Below are 24,872 nucleotides of genomic sequence, written 5' to 3'. Positions count from 1 at the left end.
AAAAACAAACAAACAAACCCATCAAAGAGAAAGCAAAAAAAAAAAACTGTTTGAAACATTCTTAAAAAGAAAAAAAAATGCATCAGTGAGCTCAGCAACACCAAAAGACCCGGAAGACCAAATAACTGTGGTGGACGACTGAAGAATTATTTCCCTGGTGAAGAAAACACCCTCCACAACAGTTGGCCAGATCAAGAACACTCCCTAGGATGTTGGTGTATGTGTGTCAAAGTCAACAATCAAGAGAAGACCTCACCAGAGTGAATACAGAGGATTCACGACAAAATGTAAACCATTGGTGAGCCTCAAAAACAGGAAGGCCAGATAAGCCTCTAAAAAAGCCTTCACAGTGCTGGAACAACATCCTCTGGACAGATGAGATCAAGATCAACTTGTACCAGAGTGATAAGAAGAGAAGAGTATGGAGAAAGAAAGGAACTGCTCATGATCCTAAGCAGTGAAGCATGGTGGTGGTAGTGTCATGGCGAGGGCATGTGGGCATATAACTGATTCTTTTGTATTTATTGATGATGTGACTGCTGACAAAGGGATGAATTCTGAAGGGTTTCAGGCAATATTTTGTGCTCATATTAAGCTCAATACTAGAACTCGTTAGACGGTGCTTCACAGAGCAGATGGACAATGACCCAAAGAATACTGCAAAAGCAACCAAAGAGTTTTTGAAATAAAAAGAAGTGGAATGTCATGCAATAGCCATGTCAAACCCCAAACCTGAATCCGATTGAGCATGCATTTCACTTGCTAAAGACAAAACTAAAGGGGAAATGTCCCAAGAATAAGCAGGAACTGAAGACAGTTGTTGTAAAGGCCTGGCAAAGCATCACCAGGAATGGTCCCCAGCATCTGGTGATGTCTAAGGATTCCAGACTTCAGGCTATAATTGACTGCAAACGATTTGTAACCAAGTATTAAAAAGTGAAAGTTTTATTTATGAATATTATTCTGTCCCGTTACATTTGGTCCCTTAACAAGTGAGAGGCACATATGCAAACCGTAAATCCTACACTGTTAACCTGATTTGGATAAAAATACTGTACCCTTAAATTAAAGCTGACAGTCTGTAGTTAAAGCACGTCTTGTTCATTTCAGTTTAAATCCATTATGTTGGTGTATAGAACCAAAAATGTTAGAATTGTGTCGATGTCCCAATATTTATAGACCTGACTGTATAACTATTAAATTGCTGACACCTACTGTAATGTTAAACATTAAATCGAGAAGCTCTTTCTACAGAGATCCCCTATTTGCATTTGCATATATTAATTTAGCAACTGACATTTCCCACCTACTGTGAATACTGACTTCACTCCCCTCATGAAACCAAATGGAAATCCAGATTCAATGACGAAACAGAACATTGATGAAATCATCTACAAAAATAAATCTGGCCGCAGTTAAGAGGATGCAGCCCATGCCGTTCAAGTTCCGCTTTATTGACTACTTAAGACGAACTAGTTAGAGTCCTGAATGCATTCTCTCTCAGACACAAGAAGCGAGAGTTCAGACTTCAAGATTGACTGTGAAAATGGACAAAAGGATCCTCATGAGGAGTTTCGCTATTGTTGTTATTGTGTCTGCTATCTGGACAGTAACAGGTAAAATACTCTAAACTGTTCGTATATTATTCTAACTGATGGAAAGATGCAGAAAGTTGAAGTTTATTTTGCTTTTCTATCATAGCAGATGCGGAAAGGGTGATAAACTGCTGTAAATCAGTCTCCACAGTAGAAGTGACTGATCCTATCATCGGTGTCAGGAAACAACGTAAAAGTCTTCCATGTGTAAAGGCTATCATGTAAGAATCACAATTCATTCCAGAAAACCCATGTTTGATCAGAAGTGATTGAACTTTTTTGAAAAGTAAACATTATTACAGAATGTTTTACGTAAAAAACAGTCTTTCAATTTAAAAACAGCATAAGACTTTATATATTGGTTTAAAAATTAAAATATTTTGGTTTTATTAATCTTGACAGCTTTGAGACTGATCGAGGGGATTTCTGCTCTGATCCCAGACAGCCATGGGTGCGGAGGAAAGCTCAGCAGTTTATGTAAGTAAAACACAACAATTATGTAGCAAAATAAAAGCTTCAAAATGATTCATATTGTCATATATTTCATATGGAACATTTGTGTTGTTCGCATTGTTGTATGTTATTAATTTATTTATTTGTTACTTTTTTAACAGCATAAATTTGAAAATCAGTCAACAGACATCCACGCCACCGCCAACATCATCTATTAGTGAGCGCGATGTGGGAGGATCTGCTTTAGCTCCAGAGAGATTGTAAATCAAGAATTTTTAAGAGTGAACTTATTATGACATATTAATATATTTCTATAAAGTTATTTTTAAGCTTGTTATAAACTTTTGCTGTTGTATTTTGAAAATGTAACAATTACTAAGTTAAGCCTATTTAAATGGAATATTTAAATGTTATGTTGTCAAATAGAAGCACAATTATAATGTAGAGAAATTTGAATGAGACTGTTCTTAACTTATTAACTTTTTTGGAAAATGAAATATGTGAAACATACTGTAAGCTTATATTTTATTTCACATTGAAATATATGTCACTCAATTTACTAATATTGGACTTATGTCATTAAATTGTGACGCAAGTCTGAGTGAATCACAGATTGATTTAAATGAGAACAAACCTGGATTTATTGTGAGTGTATGATACAAATGTATTGCAATATGAAATCTCCAAATAAACTGTGATCAGCAGCTACTGTTTGCTTGTGGTTGATGTTTCTGAATGCATAAAAGATGTTCCTCCTCGGGCATAAAGACACTTTTTCTCTTTGCCATATTATTTATTTAATTATTTACATTTTGTAACTGATTTTTGGCTGTGTACTACATGTGCTGTGTAACATGCAGTGTGATTTTGGTTCCTTTTCCCCAAATCTATGTAGTTGATGGACATTTCTTCAACCTTTTACCTTAAAAAATGCTTCTGCTATATGAAGGTCACATTAAAACTGCGTGCATGTAAATGCTGCTTTCAAAATGTCCTTTATGTGTAAATTTACAGTAATTAAATGTGGTCCACTTAGTGTGAATAATAAGAAAATATGGGTGAAAATATGTATTTATTATGCAAACCATTGCACTTTCAACTTTTCTTACAGTGTAAATTTGTGTATGTATATATATATATATATATATGTATGTATGTATGTATGTATGTATGTATGTATGTATGTATATATATATATATATATATATATATATATATATATATATATATATATATATATATATATATATATAATTATATATAAATAAATATATAATTATATATAAATAAATAAATAAATATATATATATATATATATATATATATATATATATATATATATATATATATATATATATATATATATATATATATATATATTTAATATATAATTAAATATATATATATATATATATATATATATATATATATATATATATATATATATATATATATATATATATATATATATTTAATTATATATTAAATATATATATATATATATATATATATATATATATATAATTATATATTAAATATATATATATATATATATATATATATATATATATATATTTAATATATAATTAAATATATATATATATATATATATATATATATATATATATATTTATATATGTATATATATATATTAGCAAGTTGGTGCCAGAATGAGCCAGAAGGTGATAAAAACTTGCAGTGTAGCGATGACCAAGGATAAATAAATGGGGGGATGTAATAAGAAGAGCTACAGCTTAGAAATTGACTAGTCATGAGAAGAAAAAAAAAAGTCAGAGGGGTGAATCAGAGAGTTAAGCAAAAGCAGTTGATTTGAGGTTTGACTTGCTGCATGTGGTTGTGAGGTTTTGAGGGAGAAGGAGAAGGTAAAGAATGTTAAAGCACTGAGACTAACCAAATATGCAAATAGGAGAAATTAAGTATGCAAGAGTACTGGGAGACATTTGATTATTGTTATTTGTAACAAAACTGTTGCATAGGAGTGATAGAAAGAGTCTCCTATTTAGAGTGTTTTAGAGTATGAGATAGATCTTAAATTTGCCAAACTGAATAAAAAAATTAAACAGAGATTCTTCTTGCAAATATTGACAGACAAAAATATCTGATTAGATTTAAGTTTAATGTAAGGAAATAACCTGTGAGATGTTATAACTGCCAGAAATTTGGTCATAAAGTGACATAAAATCAGAGAAGATGTGCTAAATGTAGAGGAGATCATGAGTACTGGAAATGTGGGGAGGGTGTTAAGCCAAAGTGTTGGTATTGTGGAAGAAATCATACTGCTTTCTGGGGATACAAAGTAATAAAACATACAAAGACGAAAATCCAGCATAATCCGTTGCTTATGCTGAAACTATTAGAGAAAGTACAGGAAAATTCCATTACATTCCATTAGGAATCTATATATCACAAAATGTCAAACTATGTTCCTGGAGGGTCAGATCTTGAACAGTTTAGCTTTAAACCCAATTAAATAAATCTGAGGAGACTAAAAAATTTAATCTTTCAGGCTTTCTTTAAATGTATTTGAAATATGTGTTGAGGCAGGTTTGGAACTAAACTGTGCAGGGTAAAAAGTGTAAACAAACTACAAACATGGCTGACACAAGATCAAGGGTCAAGTAGAGAGGCTTTGGTAAAGTTGTTTGAATGACTGTTAATCAATATCTAGTCAACTGGAACATATTTAAACCAAGTTTTCCGTGTTATATTTCATCTGCAACAACAATGTGAACTTATATCAAGATATGTTTGGACATTAACTTCTGAATGCATAATAATAATAATAATAATAATAATAATAATAATAATAATAATAATAATAACTTACATTTACAAAGCACTTTTACACATTTTTGTAATCTCACTGACAGTATAGCATCCCCTTCATTATACTGTTAGGAGGACCCACACAGACCGCAGGTTGAGTGCCCCCTGCTGGCCTCACTAACACCAATTCCGAAAGGGGTCGGGCAGCAGACTCGGTGCAGTGCAATCTGAGCTGCATCCAATGCTTTTTAATGCGCTCACCTAACCCCACCCCTAACCCTACCCGTCACAGTGACGTCACTTACTCCATTAGGTGCATTGAGTCTGACATTGCATCGCTAAATGATGCAGTCTCAGCTTGCATCATAATGGCTGCATCCAGATACTATTGCCAATTCCAGCAGCTTTCTAGCTTTCCCATGTGGTCTCTCATCCAAGTACTGACCAGGCACAGCCCTGCTAAGCTTCAGAGGGCGACCATGTGAGAGTTGCAGATAGCTAGCTGCCGGCAAATTGCCCAAAGAAGATTTCTTTGCATGAAGATTCGTTAATGGCAGTTTATCCGGCGGCTGCTTCTCCAATATGGTAAATATGAAAGAAATGGGAATGAGGTGTTGAGATGATTGACAGGGGATGTAACTAAGCAACATAACAATCTGTTAACGAGGAAGTAGTATGTCTCAAAGCTTGCATAGACTTCTGTTACACTCAAAGGTGTATACTTTTCCTTTACAAAAAAGTATATCCTTTTAGGGCGTAGTATAAGTATGTGAATTGTGACACGGCATAATTTTTTTTTTACTATGGAAAATTCAAACCATTTTCCTGATGACGTTTGAAGGTTGCCAAATATGACATAGCATAAATGACCAAACTACCAAATGATACCTGCCATGAGTATAACCACATTCACCATCGGCTCTATAATCCCTCTCATAGAAGAATTTTGCTTTAACAATCCAAAATAAATAAAGTAATCCAACATCAGTGCCCGATAGCTCCGCCCCTTCCGCTACATGAGCAAAGCAGCAGCCGTTGAGTGTGTAAAATGTCCATCACTACACACTTAATTTTACTCTTTGAATATGTGCACCATCCGGGTATTTAAAGTGCACTTGTTCTTTTTAGATTTTTCAGTGTGAACGCACTACTTACACTGATTACATCAAAATAGCATAGAATAGTGCATTAGTATGGAAAATGTGCAGAGCTGGTGGTCCTCTAGGAACGTGGTTGAGAAACATTGCTCCATATGATAAAGGAAGTGAAATGAACATACTGAATCAAAAAATATTTTTTTTTAAAATAAGAGTTAAAAGTTAGCATTTTAGGGGGTGTAGTTTCATTCACAGCTAACATGGAGAATTCATGTTAAGGACAAGTGATACAAGATGAATAAGATGTATTGCAAGTGTTGACTTTTGAGCAGATTTTAATGAGAGAAGATTAATTACAATATTTATATATTTCCCTAATATTCTAGAATGGACTATGGGAGCATTTGGGTCTGCGGCAAAATCCGTATGGATTATATGCACACAGACTTTTCATTTTCAGGCAGTGAGCCCAAGGGCTTCCGGTGAACTGTCTTCCCATTACAAAACTGTCACGTTTAAGACATTTTCACTGCCTGTTATACGATATATTAGACATGCGATGTAGTGGATCTCAGATCGAACAAGGAGCACTGGATTAAAATCCATTTCCCCCTGCCATTTGTTTAAAATATGACAGTTTATTTTACCCCAGTATTTTCTAAGCAATTTCTGCGCTAACCTGTTGCAACTGACGGCGCTAGTGGTTACAGCGGTATTTTATCTCGTTTTACACTTGAACAACTAAATGAATGCTTAAGTCAATGTAACTGAATGTAATGCATGTACATTACAACCTTGATGCTATAAAAACAACCTTGTGAAATTTAAAAATATTCACGTTGAGCTTTCACCAGAAGTTTAAAGGCTTTAAAACTCGAGCTGTGCATAGAGCCCATTAGCAAGGCTGGATACGATACATGAAGTAATTATCTCCAGAAGATGGCAGTAATGCAATATGTAAGTTGCCATTAAAACCCAAAGAAGAAGTAGTAGTAGCAGCGTCTTCACAACAAACTAGTCTGAAGACTTCTTCCTCTTGTCTTTATCTTGGTATTTTTCACAAAACATGATGAATATTTGTTAAAGTTAGCTCTGATGATGATGACAGTTCTTGTTACATCACAGAAAGCTTCAGGTAAGTTCTAGGATATCTGTATTATTACTGGATTTATATTTTATAGTACTACTTTATAATAATCCACTGATCATTGTAAAGTTGCTTATTTTAATTATGATTAATATGATTTGTTTAATTGATGCCAACATGCTTTAAAAGTCTAGTATGAGGCACACACAAAAATTAAAATTACCATAACAAGACAAAATGTCAGGGAAGTGCCACTGTGGTCAAGTATGTACACGTAAGTGTGACAGCAATATGCCAGTTTAACCCTTTAAACTCATGGTGATATCATGAGTCAGATTTTCACCCTTGACATGAAAAATTACCACAACCTCAGGCCACAGCAAAAACTCAGCACACTCTTTTCTTTTGTGAAAGGCACACAAAAAACTCAGGAAGAGGCTATATTTGGAATTATTCCATGGTCTGTTGAAATTTGTGGTTCTGATTGGCTGTAAGTTGATTAAAATCGTTTAATGTACAGGTAACTTAAGTCAGTTTTGATCACAGTTTGAAATTAATGTGTTCCCCTCAAACATTAATAGTAACCACAGGAACTAACAGTTGCCAAAGCATTAATTCCTTTGAGTAATCTCAACATGTGCTTCACAAGAGAGCCAATGGAGATCAATCAGCTTACCAATATGCTCAAAAATGTTTGTGAAGAAGTAGCTAACACGTGTTACTATGAGCTGTTAGATATGGTTGTATCATTTACATGCACACACACAACATGTCTGCCTGTGACTGATTCAAAGTGGGCACTGAGAGATCTATCATGTCATGACTGACTAAGCCTAAGTAAGTACTATAATGCAAAAAACAAAACTAGTTTTAACGTCTCTTTAACTTGGCAAATGACCACAGAGTAATGAGGATTATCAACGTCTGCTTCGTGTTGCGCAGCTCTTTGCCTCCACATCTTGCATTTAAAATCTTTTAAGAGGTTGAGTATCCCTTACATGTATTTTTGTCCAAATAATGAATGATTTATTTAAATTAGTAATCAATTATTTAAATATTTTATTTATTAAAAACTTGTTCAGATTTGTATGACTTTTTTTATTTATGCTTTTTGAGTGGCTGTGTTCAAATCTGTCAGTAAGCATGCTGTCATAATGCTCTGAAAAAATGCCTTGTGTGCTGTTTCAAAAGAATCTGACTGTATGAAGAATCTGTGTAAGAAAATACTGTCAAATGTGAAAACTTCATTCTTCGAATCCCACTAACCAGTAAAACTTCACAACAACTACCTTGAGTTTCAGTCTTTACAAATGCCATTGAGGAAAGGGGAAATAATTGTCTCCACAGTAGAGGTGACCGATCCTATCATCAGTGTAGGGATACAACCTGAAAGTATTCCATGTGTGAAGGCCATCATGTAAGAATTTCAGAAAACCTATTTTTGATCAGAAGTGATTAAATTTTTTTGAAGAATTAACATTATTGGAAAAAAATCAACCTTTTAATTTGAAAACATTCAATTTAATGTTACATATTTATATTTCATAGTTTTTAGTCTAGAGCTCAACAGCATATGACTTTAATTATCATTTTATTTATGTTTTTATTCTCTTTGAAAGTTTTGAGACTGATCGAGGGCATTTCTGCTCTAATCCCAGACAACCATGGGCACGAAGAAAAGTTCTGCAGTTTTTGTACGTAGAACAAATCAACTCTGAGGAAACGTATAGCAAAATAAAAGCTTTACATTTATTTATTTTGTTGTGTATTTTATAGGGTAAATTTTAATTAATATTGCTTTATTGTTTGTATTTATAGAATTTGTTTATTACTTTTTTAACAGCAGAACTTTAAAAAAGACATTCAACTGACATTTGCACCACAAACATCCATTAGTAAGTGAACTAATGTGGAAGGATCTGCTTAAGCTTCAGACAGATCATGGATCATAAATGTCTAAAAGTAAACTCAATATGAAATCAACAAATCTCGAAGAAAGAATTTTTAAACCCTTTTTAAACTTTTGCTTTTGTATAATGGAAATATTTACATGATTCACATCAAATATAGTATATTGTAAATTACATTGAAGATACAGAGCAAGCTGACAGTGATGAATCTTGAACTGAACTACAGTAAAACAAATTGTTAGCTTACATTATATTGTATTTCACATTGAGAAATAGTTCATTCACATCACTGCTAGTAGACGGTAGACTGATAGAAGTACTGATAGAAGTCTAAGTGAATTGCAGATTGATTTATATGAATTTCTTTGTCAGTGTATGATGCAAATCAACTGAAATCTGAAACTGGAAATAAATTGTGATCAGCAACTACTGTTTGCTTGTGGTCGATGTTTCTGAATGTGTGAACGACGTTCTTCCTTTGCATAAAGACACCTTTTCTTTTTTTTTCTTTTTTTTTTTCTTTTCTTTGTAACTGGTTTCTGGCTTTGTACTATTTGCTACAGAAGTACATTTCATCCATAATCAAATTATGTTGCTAAATAAATTTGTTCAAGTCTTTTTTTTTTCCAACATTTATTTCAAAAATGAATGTTCTCTCAATTTGGGAAATCTGCTTTTATCTTATAAACTTTTAATCATTAATTGTAATTATGGGTTTTGTTTGTTTTAATTAATTAGGCTACTTTTAAAATGTATTTTGTGTAGATTTAAAAAAAAAAAAAGTTGATCCACTGTACAGAAAGAAAGAAAGAAAATATATACAACAATAATAATTTAAAAAAGGATGTGTATTATTTTTTCACAGTTGTTTTCTCCAGAATGTTTTATTATTCATTATGAAAAACAGAACAACATTTACACTTGAAAACGAGCAATTCTTTGTTGATTATTTGGGTGAAAATGGATCTACTAAACCTAAAGTATTCTCAGTTCAAGAGACCCCAAATTATAGGTGATACAAAATAAATAAATATATATATATATATATATATATATATATATATATATATATATATATATATATATATATATATATATATATATAAACCTTTTATTAAAGTCCCAAAATTATTGAAATAATTCTTGTCTTAGGACTATTTTGAATACTATTTTTGATTAATTTTTATTATTATTATTATTATTTGTTGTTATTATTATTTTTTCAAATAGTATTTAGTGTTTATTAGTTTTACATATTTATAACAAATCTGTATTAGTTTTACATGTTTATACCAAATCTGTACATACAATTCAACATCCAGATTTCTTGACTAACTGCTTCTCTGTTTATTGTTATCGTATTTCTTTTTTCCACATTTATTTTGTGTTGTCACTTGTCACTTTATGTACACTGGAAGCTTCTTTAGCCAAAACAAATTCCTTGTGTGTGTGTGTGTGTGTGTGTGTGTGTGTGTGTGTGTGTGTGTGTGTGTGTGTGTGTGTGTGTGTGTGTGTGTGTGTGTGTGTGTGTGTGTGTGTGTGTGTGTGTGTGTGTGAAGCAAACTTGGCAATAAAACTGATTCTGATTCTGAATACTATTGTTAATTCATTTATATATTATTAGTAGTAGTATTTGTTGGTGTTGTTGTTGTTGTTACTATTACTATTATTTCTATTATTTCTCAAATAGTATTGCATTTTTTAACAAGTTTTTTTTTTTTTTTTTTTACATTTTTTAATAATTACCAAGCAACACAACAACAATAAAACAATTAAATACACGAAATAATCATGATACTACAACCAAAATAATGCTGATAATAATAATAATTAAAAATAAATTAATAATAAATAAGTTATTAAAAAAATAGGGCATATAAACATAAACGGTTTCAACGAAAATACAGAGGCAGTTAATAGGGGTAGTGAGAATAGCATCACACCACTGCTCAGAATCCGCATTATATTTGGTCCAGGTGATCAAGAAATAGTTGCCATATATTGTAAAGCCTATCAAGATTATCAGTAACCCTATAGTGGACTCTTTCCATGTGCAATGTTTGAATGAGATGATTTAACTATGTCTTAAATTGAGGAAAGTAGTCTGATTTCCGGAGTTTCAGAAAGACACTCTTAGCAATAATCATTTAATAAATTATGATTTTGTATGGGCACATTATAATCCGGTAGAGAACCAGAGTACCCACATTTCAGGGTTGGGTGTAAAGGGAAAACCATACATATCAGCTTTATGGTGTTTTCATTACAATTTTATCCGTTTTATATATTCTATTTTATATTTTCATAATTTTATCTACTTTATCTAGTTTTTGTTTATTTTAGTTTTAGCTATTCTAGTACATGAACTGAAACAAATAAAATAAGCGATTACGTTTTAATAAAAAAAAAATTCTAATAAAGTAAACTTTTATTTTATTTCAAGCAGTATACGTGTTGTTTAGTTAACACAAATTAAAACCTACGTGCCATTGTGGTTTGTTAGTTTATTTTCCTTCTGGGGGGATATTGGTTTCTCATAAATTATGCTGATTCGTAAAACTGACTGTTTTGTGGGTGCGAAGTGTGAAAACCTGTGAAGGCAGATGATCACTTGATGCAATGGTTTCAGAATTATGCTGGAGCATTTTGTGACACATTCATTCCACCTGACTGCTGTAAAACTCTTAAAAGATCCCCTCATAATTACGCACTCACATTATCAACACACGCGCAGCTGACCATCACCAAACACCTTGATCTGGACACCAAGAACTATGGCCTGGACTGCTAGATTACTCACCATTGCTGTTTTGATCGCCCTAATGGGATGCTTTACTGGAGCACAAGCCAACTGTAAGTAACTAAACATGCATCATTTTAGATATCAATATCAGTCATGCAGTCTCTTCGTGTATTACTGCTTATAGAAAATAAAAAAAATAAATTTACAGGATGTCAAACTGCTTTGATCATGATTTATGGCTAGTTTGTCACATGACTCTTATGAAGTTACTCTGGCTAGAGATGCACATCCTGTTGTAAAAAACATGTATAAAAGGACTCAGGGCTAGATAGCATCTTCAAAAAACATACTTGCCTGCAGACTTCTTCCTCTTCTCTTTATCTAAACATTTTTTCGCAAAACATCATGCATCTTAGCTGCAAATTAGCTCTGATGATGATGGTTTTTGTTTGTGTTACCGCACAGCAAGGAAACTGTAAGTTCTTTTCTGTATTCATATTTATGGATTTGATTATTATTATTATTAATATTATTGTTATTGTTTAAGGGTTGGTTATACTCAAACTTTTTATTTATTTTATTTAATTCACACCAACAGGCATTTGTGAGGCATAATAGTCTAGTAATGATGTTTAAACAAAGCCAAAAATTAATATTGTGATAATTTACTTACCGTTTCTGATATTCATTTAGTTTTGTCTGTAATATATAGAGTTATTAGTAAATAATTATTTTATTATTATGATTTTTTATTCTTTTTCAAAGATTTGCCAAATGATGTTTAACAGAGCAAGAAATTTTTCACAGTATTTCCGAGAATATTTTTTCTTCCGGAAAACGTCTTAAATGTTTTATTACGGCTAGAAGGAAAGCAGTTTTTAATTTTTTTTGAAAAACATTTTAAGGTCAATATTATTAGCCTCTTAAGCTATTTTTTTTTCAATTGTCTACAAAACAAACCACTCTTATACAACGCTTGCCTAATTACCCCAACTTGCCTATCCTTAACCTAATTAGCCTTAGCACTTTAAGCTAAATACTAGTTTTACTAATAAGCGTAAATACAAAAATAACTGCAAATTTGTTTATTTTTGCATGAATGTCCTTGTAATGTTAGTGAAAGCACTGCAGCACTATGCCGTTAAGCTGCTATGCGGTTTTGTTTTCTTTAATGGTGCCCTTATCAAGCTCACGATCTTCTCGTTTTCACACATATACGCTACACTATGTCTACAGCATGATGTTGGAAATTAAAATCTCTGCATTTCTTTCAGATCGTCGCCCCACTCGAGTTGGAGTAACATGCTGTAAGGAGGTGTCCAGGGGAAGAATCCCTCCTGATACTAAACTGACTGCGTACAAGCATCAGCCTGCTCTGAGTCCATGTGTTGATGCTATAATGTAAGTTCTCACTTCATAGTCTACATTCCTTTATACAGCTGAAGTCAGAATTATTAGCCCCCTTTTAATTTTTTATTATTTTTTACATTTCCCTAGTGATGTTTTACAGAGCAAGGAAATCTTTGCAGTATGTCTGATAATATTTTTTCTTCTGGAGAAAGTCTTGTTTGTTTTATTTCAGCTAAAATAAAAGCAGTGTTAAATTTTTTTGAAACATTTTAAAAACAAAATGATTAGTTCTTTTAAACTAATTTGATTTTTCCAATAGTCTACAGAACAAACCATTGTTAAAAAAATAACTTGCCTAATTACCCTAACCTGCCTAGTTAACCTAATTAACCTAGTTAAGCCTTTAAATGTCACTTTAAGCTGTATAGAAGTGTCTTAAGAATATCTAGTAAAATATTATTTACTGTCTTCATGGCAAAGATAAAATAAATCAGTTATTAGAAATGAGTTACTAAAACTATTATGTTTAGAAATTTGTTGAAAAATATCTTCTCTCCATTAAACAGAAATTGGGGGGGGGGGATAAACAGGGGGGCTAATAACTAAGAGGGGCTAATAACTCTGACTTCAACTCTATGTATATTATATCAGTTTTTTTATATGTACAATATTGTGTTCATCCCATTACTGTATTTCTGTCCTACAGCTTCTATGCAGAGAAGGAAAGGTACTGCACTGACCCAAAAGCACGCTGGATTCAAAACCGACTGCAAGGTAAAACACCTGCATTACTATGGTATCTTAATACAATGATTATTCTGGTTTTTAAAAAGAAAACTAAATACATGATCATCTTTTCTCCAGGTCTGAGAGAATTGAATGACTGAGTCAATGAAGGCCTTGAAGATGCTGCAAAACTGTCTATATATCATTCCTTGATCTTTATCTATGCATTTTTTTATTATTTATGCCAAAAAGCATTGTTACATTATTTAGCTTTATTAAAAGATTAGTTTACACAATTGCTTTGTTTTGATTGCTTTAAAATTACATGTAATTTTTGCTAATTAACAATTTAAGTTCTGCTTATTTCAGACAAATATCCAACCTTCCCTCTGTTTCATATTTAAGCTGATTTAATAAATAAACAGTTCACATTTTAACAAATGGAATTGCGTGATTACTTACCCCTTTATGTCATTCTGAATTCATGTATTTTCTCCTTTGAGATACTATAATGTGTTTTGATGCTTCAAAGATTTCCTCCACCAATACCTAAAAAGGAAAATACAGACAATTTTGAGGGATGTAAACAATAACAATTGTCCCAACATATTTATTGTTATACATTTTTAATTTCAGTAGCTTTTGAGAATCTAAAAAAAAATCTATACATTGATAAATATTATTATGATCACTGTTATAATACAATAGTTATGCAATAGTTTGACAATAAGCTGTAAATGTTCATGGGCCAATGACAACACTACATTGAAATGGTTTATAATATTAAGTGAAATATTCCTTTGCCTACTAACATTCATTCCAGTAATAACGAGTGCGCCATCTAGTGGTGAACAACAACTAATGCTGAAATTAGGTATACAATGTTTTGTTTTGATTTAGCTCATTAATGGTAATAACGATTGCAGCTTAGCCAGAAAAGAAATTGATACATATAACTGCATTTATAAACAGCCTGTGCCATAAAAAGTAGAAACTTTGCATACATGAAGTAAAACATGCTAAAAATACGTTCAATTACGAGAGAAAAGCATCACATACAATGAGTTAATTCGTTTTATTGTATACACTTATTTAAACTATATTTAATTGTATTATATATCAGTTTGACCATATAATTATAAACCTTATAAAATATGAATCTACAGGGAGTGCAGAATTATTAGGCAAGTTGTATTTTTGAGGAATCATTTTATTATTGAACAACAACCATGTTCTCAATGAACCACAAAAACTCATTAATATCAAAGCTGAATATTTTTGGAAGTAGTTTTTAGTTTGTTTTTAGTTTTAGCTATTTTAGGGGGAAATCTCTGTGTGCAGGTGACTATTACTGTTCATAATTATTAGGCAACTTAACAAAAAACAAATATATACCCATTTCAATTATTTATTTTTACCAGTGAAACCAATATAACATCTCTACGTTCACAAATATACATTTCTGACATTCAAAAACAAAACAAAAACTAATCAGTGACCAATATAGCCACCTTTCTTTGCAAGGACACTCAAAAGCCTGCCATCCATGGATTCTGTCAGTGTTCTGATCTGTTCACCATCAACATTGCGTGCAGCAGCAACCACAGCCTACCAGACACTGTTCAGAGAGGTGTACTGTTTTTCCTCTTTGTAAATCTCACATTTGATGATGGACCACAGGTTCTCAATGGGGTTCAAATCAGGTGAACAAGTAGGCCATGTCATTAGTTTTTCTTCTTTTATACCCTTTCTGGCCAGCCACGCTGTGGAGTACTTGGATGCGTGTGATGGAGCATTGTCCTGCATGAAAATCATGTTTTTCTTGAAGGATGCAGACTTCTTCCTGTACCACTGCTTGATGAGGGTGTCTTCCAGAAACTGGCAATAGGACTGGGAGTTGAGCTTGACTCCATCCTCAACCTGAAAAGGCCCCACAAGCTCATCTTTGATGATACCAGCCCAAACCAGTACTCCACCTCCACCTTGCCGGCGTCTGAGTCGGACTGGAGCTCTCTGCCCTTTACCAATCTAGCCACGGGCCCATCCATCTAGCCCATCAAGACTCACTCTCATTTTATCAGTCCATAAAACCTTAGAAAAATCAGTCTTGACATTTCAGCTTGTGTGTCTTGTTTAGTGGTCGTCTTTCAGCCTTTCTTACCTTGGCCATGTTTCTGAGTATTGCACACCTTGTGCTTTTGGGCACTCCAGTGATGTTGCAGCTCTGGAATATGGCCAAACTGGTGGCAAGTGGCATCTTGGCAGCTGCACGCTTGACTTTTCTCAGTTCATGGGCAGCTATTTTGTGCCTTTGTTTTTCCATGCTTTTTGCGACCCTGTTGACTATTTTGAATGAAATGCTTGATTGTTCAATGATCACGCTTCAGAAGCTTTGCAATTTTAAGAGTACTGCATCCCTCTGCAAGATATCTCACTATTTTTGACTTTTCTGAGCCTGTCAAGTCCTTCTTTTGACCCATTTTGCCAAAGGAAAGGAAGTTGCCTAATTATTATACACACCTGATATAGGGTGTTGATGTCATTAGACCACACCCCTTCTCATTACAGAGATGCACATCACCTAATATTCTTTATTGGTAGTAGGCTTTCGAGCTTATATAGCTTGGAGTAAGACAACATCCATAAAGAGGATGATGTGGTCAAAATACTCATTTGCCTAATAATTCTGCACCCCCTGTATAAATACATAAGTGTTTTGATACTTTCAGTGGGGAAAGTGTTACCTGCCGATCAGGGCCCAGATGGTACACATGTTGCCTGCTGAACTATAAATGACCAGAAGTAAACGAGAATCGCGCTAACGAGAAGTTAATTCCGCGCGTTATTAACTCTGTTGTAAAATCGATGGTTCCAAGCTGTGTGAACAAGTTGCTCAAATATCTCCAATAGCTTCTGGATACTGCAGAGAGATGTCAGCACTCAGTGGAACGAGTGACGTCACTGAAAAAGGCTCGGTAAAGTTTTATTTAGCATAGTCAAGTTGATCTTTCTGAATCGTGTGTTTTTTGCGGAATGGATGTTGAGACTGTTATGCATTTGTTTGTTTTTTTGTTTTTTGATTGTATGCATGTTAAACATTTCTGGTTTGATGTTGAATGTCTATTTAATATACTTAGTGGTCATAGAATTATTATTAAGAAAAGAGATGTCATATTTTATATAGATAAAAAGAAATAGATAAGAATATCCTGTTTATGTTAAATCTGTTGATATAAAGTTAAAAAATTAAAGTTATAAAGTGGGCAAGTTACATAGACACAAGTGTGAATGGTCGAAGAGGAAGCCTAACATTTTCTGTTTTAAGGCTGATTTAAAAATTTTGTTTTGAGACTCTTAAAGGACTTTCAAGTCGTAATGTACTGCGACCAGAACTGTGAATATACTTAAAAAAGCTAAACTCCACTTCTCTATGGTAAATGTTATGTATACCCGCTCTTGTTCTTTATTTGTTTTTTCTTTTTTGTTACTTTGTTTATACAAGTTGTGCTAAAATTTGTAATATTGTAAGACTCGTTATGCATTTAACTGCAAATGTTCAGCAAATACAATATATATATATATATATATATATATATATATATATATATATATATATATATATATATATATATACATAAATGTAAATTTAAATGTAAAATTGAAAATGTTAAATTTTTAAACTTAAAACCGTTTTTATATATTTATGTCTAACTCCTTTACAAAAGGCTTTAAAAACATCTGAAATTTGTAAATTTTATAATCTTTTTCTTTAATGAGAGATGTTTATACAGCTTCTGTTTTTTTTTTTTTTTTTTTTCAAAATGTTTTCTTTTTGTTTCTCCATCTTCTCCATAATGTACTGTATTTGTTTAGTCTTACTTTACACATATTAATAAAATAATAATAATAATAATAAAAGCTCGGTAAAGTTGGTTTTAAAGGTGCAGGTGATTGTCTTCAGAAATATTTTTGTTGTGCTGGTTGTGGTTAAAAGTCTCTTCACATTCCAATAGTATTGATTAAAGTAAATGACCTAAATGTTTTATGTATTTTTTATGTTCTGGGTAAGTCATTAAACAAAAAAATGTTCATCCAATCAAATATTGTCGATTTGAACATCTGTGCATCCATTCCCGCAAAAATAGCATGTAAGTATATGGCTTAGTAATAAGTGTAATTCCTGCACACCGCCGGCCAACTACTAAGCATACAGGTTGATGAACTACAGGAAAGTGACTATGTCTCTTCATAACTATACTGTACACAAGTAGAGATTGGCAATACCTCTCATCATAAGTACAAGTAATAATAATAATAATAATAATAAGTCTTTACATTTATATAGCGCTTTTCTGGGCACTCAAAGTGCTTTACACAATAGGGGGATCTCCTCATCCACCACCATTGTGCAGCATCCACCTGGATGACATGACGACAGCCATTTTGCACCAGACCGCACACCACACAGCAGCTGACTGGTGGAGAGGAGACAGAGTGATGAAGCCAATTATGACATAGGGAGGGTTAGGAGGCCATGATAGACAGAAGCTAGTGGGCAGAATTGGCAAGGATGCCAGAGTTAAACCGCTACTCATTTTCGAAGGACATCCTGGGATTTTTAATGAGTACAGAGAGTCAGGACCTCGGCTTAACGTCTCATTCAAAAGACAGCACTCAGTGAGCAGTATAGAGTCCCTGTCACTATACTGGGGCATTAGGACCCACACAGACTGCAGGTTGAGCACCCCCTGCTGGCCTCACTAACACCGCTTCCGGCTGCAACCTAGCTTTCCCATGTGGTCTCCCATCCAGGTACTGACCGGGTGCAGCCCTGCTTAGCTTCAGTGGGTGATTATGTGAGAGTTGCAGAGAGATAGCTGCCGGCGAGTAGTAAAAAATACATACATTTGTATAAATACATATATCACTTAAATGTTTTTTTTTTTTTCTCACAGCAAAGGTTATAGCTTATTCACAGAGGTCAGACTGACTTGTGAGATTACCAATTATTATAAATGACAAATTTTCCCTTCATGTATGTACATCACACTAATATTTGGGAAAAATATTTACAGCAATTCACCTAAATGTAATATTCTCATTCTAAAGTGTGTAGCACATTCTTAGAGGCAAAACTGACTTACTACAGGTGAGAATTTACCCATATTTTAAATCATTTATGTAAAGTACACAAATAATGAAGAAATACATCAGTGTTAAGATGTCCATTTTACGAAAAAAGATCGGTATAACAACATAGCTGAGTGGGAAAAAAATATGTGTTTGGCAGCAATGCGTCACCGTAGTCTCAAGATGCACACAGTAATGTGTTTTTAATTTTGATAAAAACCGTCATTTAAATTTAAGAGCAAGTTCGGTCTTAGTCTAAGCCCTGTTTGTGGAGCCATGCAGCCATTAATACTATGTATTTCATATTTCCCCTTGTTTATCACTGAAATTATCACTTGCTGTTTTCTGTTGCACAGTCAGCTCATTACTCAGAAGAACAAAACAGGATGTGGTTAATTTTCCACTGAAAATCATCTAAATGTAAAAAAAAAAATCTTAATATTAAAAGTGAAATGCTTTCAGACTTTAAGCACAAGCAAATGCATCCAAAACACTGCTTTCTTCTAGTTTTCTCTTATTTAGTGCATATAGAAATAGTAGGCTATATATGAATAAATTCAGCCGAATGTCCAATCTGTTTGTCTAATCTCAAAAAAGTATTTGAGTACTTATATTTTTACAGTAAATGCAAAACATTGTTCCAAAAAAATTCTATTTTAAAGCATATAATCCATGAAATATTTCATAAAAAAAGTGTAAACCTGGATATGTAATACAATATTCAGATATTGGTCCCACTGTATATTAAGTGCCCTTAACACTATGCACCACAGTCCAAAAACAAGTAGTATAGGTGAATTAAATAAACTAAAGTGGCCATAGTGTATGAGTGTGTGAATATGAGTGTGTATGGGTATTTCCCAGTGCTGAGTTGCAGCTGCAAGTGCATCCATTGTGTAAAACATACGCTGGATAAGTGACTCACAACCACTACTATTCTCGGGGGTGGTTATAAACACAAGCATTGCACACAACAGTGCACACACACCAGTAGGAACTATATAAACAAGCTTATTGACATCACACTCGCGCCAACAGCTGATGTGATGAGCGCGACTGTTTAAAATACGTGCGAGCTCCCGTTTCCTTGATTGAAACAACCTGTAAACGCAACTGGTGTGATCTGTTCTCTTTCAAATAGACTAGACAAAAAGTTAAGCTCATGCACCCACAGTCCTGCTGCTTTCAAGAGCTCCAGATTAGTCTTTTTGTAAGTAGCACCGGTTGCTTTCGCGTTAACCAATATTAAAACAGGATATAGGATATTAACTTCCCATTTATGTGTAGTTAACTCATGTCAACTGTTTTTTTAAGAAATATTTTGTTAAATAAAAAGTATAGTGTACAGGTATGTTTTGCTTGTTTTGACACATTATTAAAAATTTGTGGCTAAGAAATAATTATTTATTAATTTTTTTGGGGTGGTTTGAGATAAATTTGGTAAATCCGTTGAGCTCTGAAAAGTCATGTGAAATAAAAACAGTGTAATACAACACTATGAAACCATGACCCATGTGCTCGTGCTTACTGAGCAAGCTCATACTGTAAACAACATACACAAAAAGTAAAACGAATGAGTAGGCATGTGGACATTCCACAAAATCTAAATCAAGTAATTTTAGCATGTCAAAGTCATATTTATGCATATAAAATTTATTTTCCTAACAACTAAATTGTGGCTAGTGAAAATGACTAGTAATGTTAGCTGGGGATCAAAAAAGTAATGTCAAGCCCTGGGCACATCCATGTTCAGTCATGGCCTTTACTTTTAATATACGTGAGTGATGTTAAGGTGTCAACATTTAGCATTGTGCCATAAAATCAATCTGCTGCAACTAACGCTATTGCTGTGTCATTGATCCAGCAGAATAACCGCAGGGGTCGCAATCCAATGGGAAAAAAAATAGAAAAGCTAATGGCTTTTAATATGCATGTTGTTTTTTTATCTAACTATGATATGCTGTTTTAATCTTCTGTATATTATGGATAAAATATGGTAAATCTAATAGTTTAATAACATAAACTGTACGAGATTTTTGGAAATCACCAAGCGACCCCCCTTATAGTTTCAAGACCCCCACTTTGGCAAGAACTGATCTAGATGATGGTCATTTAGTAAGTATTATTCAGTAGTAGTATACTTGCTTATTTAGAAGTAAGCTAGTTTTAGAGGTGGTGTTAAGCAGATCGAAGATTAAATCAGCACCAAAAATAGAGACACTTGCAAAGGACCGGATACAGCCTTGGGATTTTTTTATTGAATATATTCGCCAAGCAAAAGTCTTGAATAGATCCTTTCAGAGCAGAGCAAGAGTGAGAGTTGAAAATCTGTGAGAATGGAGACACAAAAGATCCTCGTCTTAAATTGGGCTGTTGTGCTTATTGCATCTGTTATCTGGTGTATAACAAGTAAAAAGCTTTTAACTGCTTATAGTATTTTGATGGAGCTTTGCAAAATTTGGAGCTAACTTTTGTTGTGTTTTGCTTTTTAGCAGATGCTAAAGACATGATGCCATGCTGTACTTCAGTCTCCAGATTAGAGGTGACTGATCCTATCATCGGTTTCAGGATCCAGCGTGAAAGTCGTCCTTGTGTGAATGCCATCATGTAAGAATGAAAGACAACCATTGGTGCGAAGCAAAGTTATGCAGTTTTTGTAAGTAGAGTTATTGCTCATGATATGTTCACATTTTTAGTGTGGTGGTCTACATAGTTTTTAGTGTGTGGTAGAATTGTAGCTATAATCCCACATGTAACTACTTATGGATCAAGATTGAACACCCAGCCGGCAGCTGTTTAGAGCACCCTAATATCTCCAGTATAAACTAAGCCATATATCACAGCTGCAAGATCAGACTTAGGGCAGTTGCTTAATCCAAAGTAAAGATGCTAAAAGTAATGTTGTGGCATCATGACAGCTGCTGTGGTAAACAGGACTCTTTTTATATCTTTTGTTTACTGCAGAGCTCAAAGAAATAGTCCAACCTCCCCGCTGCCACCATTATCATCCGCCACCAGTAACGAGTAAGTAAAATAAATCATCTTTTTAGTTTTACCCTGACAACTGTCTACTCAAAGTCTAGCAGAACACCATATACACTGAAATAAATATCTGTAAACTAGCAGTTTTACATATTTTGTGATTTTTTTTTTAATTGCATTATGAGACTTTGATCTTACTTCCAACAAATTCCAACAAAAAGTGACTTTTATTACCATTTTAATAGTTTAAAGTGATATATTGTCTGGGCTGGTGTTGTGTATATATTGGGTTATGAAAACCTTAAAATAAGCTGCCACTACATTTTACAGACTTATTTCTTTATATATTATTTCTTAAACATTATATTATTTCAAACTTCTGAAATGTCAATAAAAGTCACTTTGTTAAACTTTGGTTTTCGACAGAGTCGACACAGCAGAGATCAACATCCAATAATGCAAATCACAAGCATAAATAAACAGAAAACACTTGTGAATCACAGAATACAGAAACTGTTAATGAACAGACATTGAGACTTAGGTTAATGTACCACTGTTAGATTGTTCAGTCCACAGTTTGTTTTCTTTTAGAAAACCTACAATAACTAAACCAGATGAAAGCAAAGGGGTCCAGTTCCCGGGTTCCTCATTTCCAGCAGCATCACCCAAGTCAACCGTGTCTTCCATGACCGCCTCCTCTCTAAGTAACTACTGTATATATAAAGAGTAACAGTTGGCATGAAGGCTGATGCAGCACTGACTTGTTTGAATGATGATGTAAAAATACAATTAAATGAATGCCCAGCTATTGCACTTTGCTTGTAGCACTTGTGTTTGAGAAGAAAAAATGCACAGTAAGTCATATGAAGAATATCAAAGATGATCTGCTGAAGATCAAACAGAGCTGAATGATTTAACCTTCCACAATTGCACTTACATATTTTACACCATATTATGACAGTGAAGCTATAAATCATGAAAGCTTTGAGATTCTAAAATTTGGTTACTGAGTTTTAATATTATTGAGCAGCAGTCAGTTATTAATTTGTCAAGGTCAAAATTTGCTGCAGCAATCCATGAAAAACAGGGAGAAATCTCTGTTAATTATTTTATTTTTATCGTTTATTTATTATACTCATAAAGTTAAATTAACATTATTTTATCGTTATTTAACTGTTTGAACTTTTTACTGCAGCTACAATACAAGAGAAACACATTGAAAGCACTAAAGCATATTTAAAGCATAATTAACATGCTGTTTTCACTTCTGTGCACATAAATAGAGAATTAAGCAGATTTTTTGAATAGATAATCTACAGCAGCAGAAGAAAACAGCAGTGTCTCTCATGCATGCTAACAACAGCAAACCAAAGTTACAATTTAAACAGACTCGCAAAAACAGGACAGAAAAAGATTGTTTAGGTTTTTAAATCTCAACTTCTACTGCGACACTAGGACGTTCTGGTGAAGATTTGGCATATACAATATGAAAGCCTGCATACATCCTGCAAGGTCAACAGTCAACAGTTTCGGGAGAGATTTTCTTGCTACACACTCTGTTAAAAATGCTGTGTTCCACACAATTTCTTCATGTTATCCCAACACAAATTGATAAAATTAACATTTGTTTTTACACATTTAAAATAGTTATGTCAAAAGATTCTCATCTCAAGTTGGGCTGTTGTGCTATAGCATCTGTTATCTGGTGTATAACAAGTAAAGAGTTTTAAACTGGTTTTACAGTTTTTTGATGGAGCTTTGCAAAATTTGAAGTTACTTTTGTTGTGTTTTGATTTTTAGTAGACGCTAAAACCGTGATGCCATGCTGTACTTCAGTCTCCACAGCAGAGGTGACTGATCCCATCATCAGTGTCGGGATCCAGCGTGAGAGTCCTCCATGTGGGACTCCCATAATGTAAGAAGAATCACAGTTTCTGCAGAAAACACATTACAACTAGTGATCATTTAAATTTTGGACTTATTTTTTTGTGTTTTCAGATTTGAGACTAAAGAGGGTAAAATCTGCTCTGATCCAAGACATGAATGGGTGCTTAGGAAAGTTGTGCAGTTTTTGTAAGTAGAGTTATTGCTCATGATGTGTTCACATTTTTTTACTGTGGTAGTCTAATTTTTAGTGTAGCAATACTTCCATATGTAACTACTTATGGATCAAAATTAAACACCTAGCAAGCAGCTATTCAGAGCACCCTTATATCTCCAGCATGAACTAAACCAAATATCAAAGCTGGAAGAACAGACTTTTTTTTTTTTTTGGGCAATTGTTTATTCCAAAGTAAAGATGCTAGAAGTAATGTTGTGACATCATGACAGCTGCCGTGGTAAACAGGACTTTTTTTATATATCTTTTTTGTTTTGTTTTGTTTTGTTTTTTGCTGCAGAACTCAAATAAATAGTCCAACTTCCCCGCTGCCACCATTATCATCCACCACCAGTAATGAGTAAGTAAAAGAAATCAACTTTTCAGTACTTTATTAAGTCTTGGGTTAATGTACTATTGTCAGATTGTTGTCCACAGTTTTGTTTTTTTTTTGTTTTTTTTTTTTGTTTTTTAGAAAAACTGCAATAACTAAACCAGATGAAAGCCAGGTCCAGTTCTCGGGTTCCACATTTCCAGCAGCATCACCCAAATCAACCATGTCTTCCACGACCACCTCATCTCTAAGTAACTACTGTATATATAAAAAGTAACTCATGACAAGTAGGCTAATGTATGAGAAAATGTTAAACTGTTTCAATGATGATATAAAAATACAGATAAATAAATCCCCAGCTATTGCTTTTGCTTGTATCACTTGTGTTTGTGGAAAATGAAATACACAGAGAAAGTCATAAGAAGAATATCAAATATACAAGACGATCTGCTGAAGCTCAAACAGAGCAGAAAGACTTAACTTCTCACATTTGTGCTAACATATTTTACACCGTACTATGACAATCAAGCTATTTATAACATGAAAGCTTTGCAACAAACCTCTCATTTTTGCTGTTTGC

General features: G+C 33.3%; 4 protein-coding genes and 1 long non-coding RNA gene across 9 annotated transcripts in view; all 5 read left to right on the top strand.

Moving 5' to 3' along the window:
• LOC147838064 (uncharacterized) overlaps positions 1–24,872 on the top strand; it is a 225,325-nt gene that overhangs the window by 167,017 nt on the left and 33,436 nt on the right. The window lies entirely within an intron of this gene.
• Positions 1,491–2,752, top strand: LOC147831086 (uncharacterized). Of its 2 annotated transcripts, none has more exons than XM_087309761.1 (4): positions 1,491–1,616; positions 1,705–1,816; positions 1,998–2,072; positions 2,210–2,752. In XM_087309761.1, exons 1-4 carry the CDS (start codon positions 1,547–1,549, stop codon positions 2,310–2,312), a joined length of 360 nt encoding a protein of 119 aa, XP_087165887.1. In that variant the 5' UTR covers positions 1,491–1,546; the 3' UTR covers positions 2,313–2,752. The 2 variants fall into 2 exon arrangements, with proteins under 2 accessions (XP_087165887.1, XP_087165886.1); XM_087309760.1 differs by having other exon boundaries at positions 1,702–1,816.
• LOC100141478 (chemokine CCL-CUa) lies at positions 6,919–9,355 on the top strand. The gene is given in 6 exon segments (XM_087309764.1): positions 6,919–7,011; positions 7,014–7,067; positions 8,321–8,357; positions 8,359–8,436; positions 8,639–8,713; positions 8,863–9,355. Coding segments are annotated over 6 exon segments (285 nt in total). The 5' UTR covers positions 6,919–6,998; the 3' UTR covers positions 8,891–9,355.
• On the top strand, positions 11,570–14,189 carry ccl34b.4 (chemokine (C-C motif) ligand 34b, duplicate 4). Of its 2 annotated transcripts, none has more exon segments than NM_001115049.3 (4): positions 11,570–11,782; positions 12,947–13,073; positions 13,729–13,796; positions 13,887–14,184. In NM_001115049.3, coding segments are annotated over 4 exon segments (297 nt in total). In that variant the 5' UTR covers positions 11,570–11,703; the 3' UTR covers positions 13,910–14,184.
• Positions 16,393–24,650, top strand: LOC137489252 (uncharacterized). 3 transcript variants are annotated; one of them, XM_087309749.1, is made up of 8 exons: positions 16,393–16,723; positions 21,374–21,534; positions 21,843–21,902; positions 22,452–22,564; positions 23,661–23,775; positions 23,859–23,933; positions 24,260–24,319; positions 24,434–24,650. In XM_087309749.1, exons 2-8 carry the CDS (start codon positions 21,476–21,478, stop codon positions 24,567–24,569), a joined length of 618 nt encoding a protein of 205 aa, XP_087165875.1. In that variant the 5' UTR covers positions 16,393–16,723; positions 21,374–21,475; the 3' UTR covers positions 24,570–24,650. The 3 variants fall into 3 exon arrangements, with proteins under 3 accessions (XP_087165875.1, XP_087165874.1, XP_087165873.1); XM_087309748.1 differs by having other exon boundaries at positions 21,371–21,534; XM_087309747.1 differs by lacking the exon at positions 16,393–16,723 and adding an exon at positions 21,168–21,287 and having other exon boundaries at positions 21,371–21,534.

The sequence above is a fragment of the Danio rerio genome, chromosome 24 (genome assembly GCF_052040795.2).
Source record: "Danio rerio strain M-AB ecotype USA chromosome 24, GRCz13ab, whole genome shotgun sequence".
NCBI classification, from domain to species: domain Eukaryota; kingdom Metazoa; phylum Chordata; class Actinopteri; order Cypriniformes; family Danionidae; genus Danio; species Danio rerio.
This window is presented reverse-complemented; position numbering and strand designations above follow the sequence as displayed.

What these genes read in the sequence shown, in the direction of transcription:
- LOC147831086 (XM_087309760.1), top strand. Translation starts at nt 1,547, where the DNA reads ATGGACAAAAGGATCCTCATGAGGAGTTTCGCTATTGTTGTTATTGTG. An exon ending in TGCTATCTGGACAGTAACAG is followed by an intron (nt 1,617 to 1,701) that starts GTAAAATACTCT and finishes TTTCTATCATAG; the next exon opens with CAGATGCGGAAAGGGTGATA. An exon ending in AGGAAAGCTCAGCAGTTTAT is followed by an intron (nt 2,073 to 2,209) that starts GTAAGTAAAACA and finishes CTTTTTTAACAG; the next exon opens with CATAAATTTGAAAATCAGTC.
- ccl34b.4 (XM_087308684.1), top strand. Translation starts at nt 12,078, where the DNA reads ATGCATCTTAGCTGCAAATTAGCTCTGATGATGATGGTTTTTGTTTGT. An exon ending in CCATGTGTTGATGCTATAAT is followed by an intron (nt 13,074 to 13,728) that starts GTAAGTTCTCAC and finishes TCTGTCCTACAG; the next exon opens with CTTCTATGCAGAGAAGGAAA. An exon ending in GATTCAAAACCGACTGCAAG is followed by an intron (nt 13,797 to 13,886) that starts GTAAAACACCTG and finishes TCTTTTCTCCAG; the next exon opens with GTCTGAGAGAATTGAATGAC.
- LOC137489252 (XM_087309749.1), top strand. Translation starts at nt 21,476, where the DNA reads ATGCCATCATGTAAGAATGAAAGACAACCATTGGTGCGAAGCAAAGTT. An exon ending in TCATCCGCCACCAGTAACGA is followed by an intron (nt 21,903 to 22,451) that starts GTAAGTAAAATA and finishes GTTTTCTTTTAG; the next exon opens with AAAACCTACAATAACTAAAC. An exon ending in TCATCCACCACCAGTAATGA is followed by an intron (nt 24,320 to 24,433) that starts GTAAGTAAAAGA and finishes TTTGTTTTTTAG; the next exon opens with AAAAACTGCAATAACTAAAC.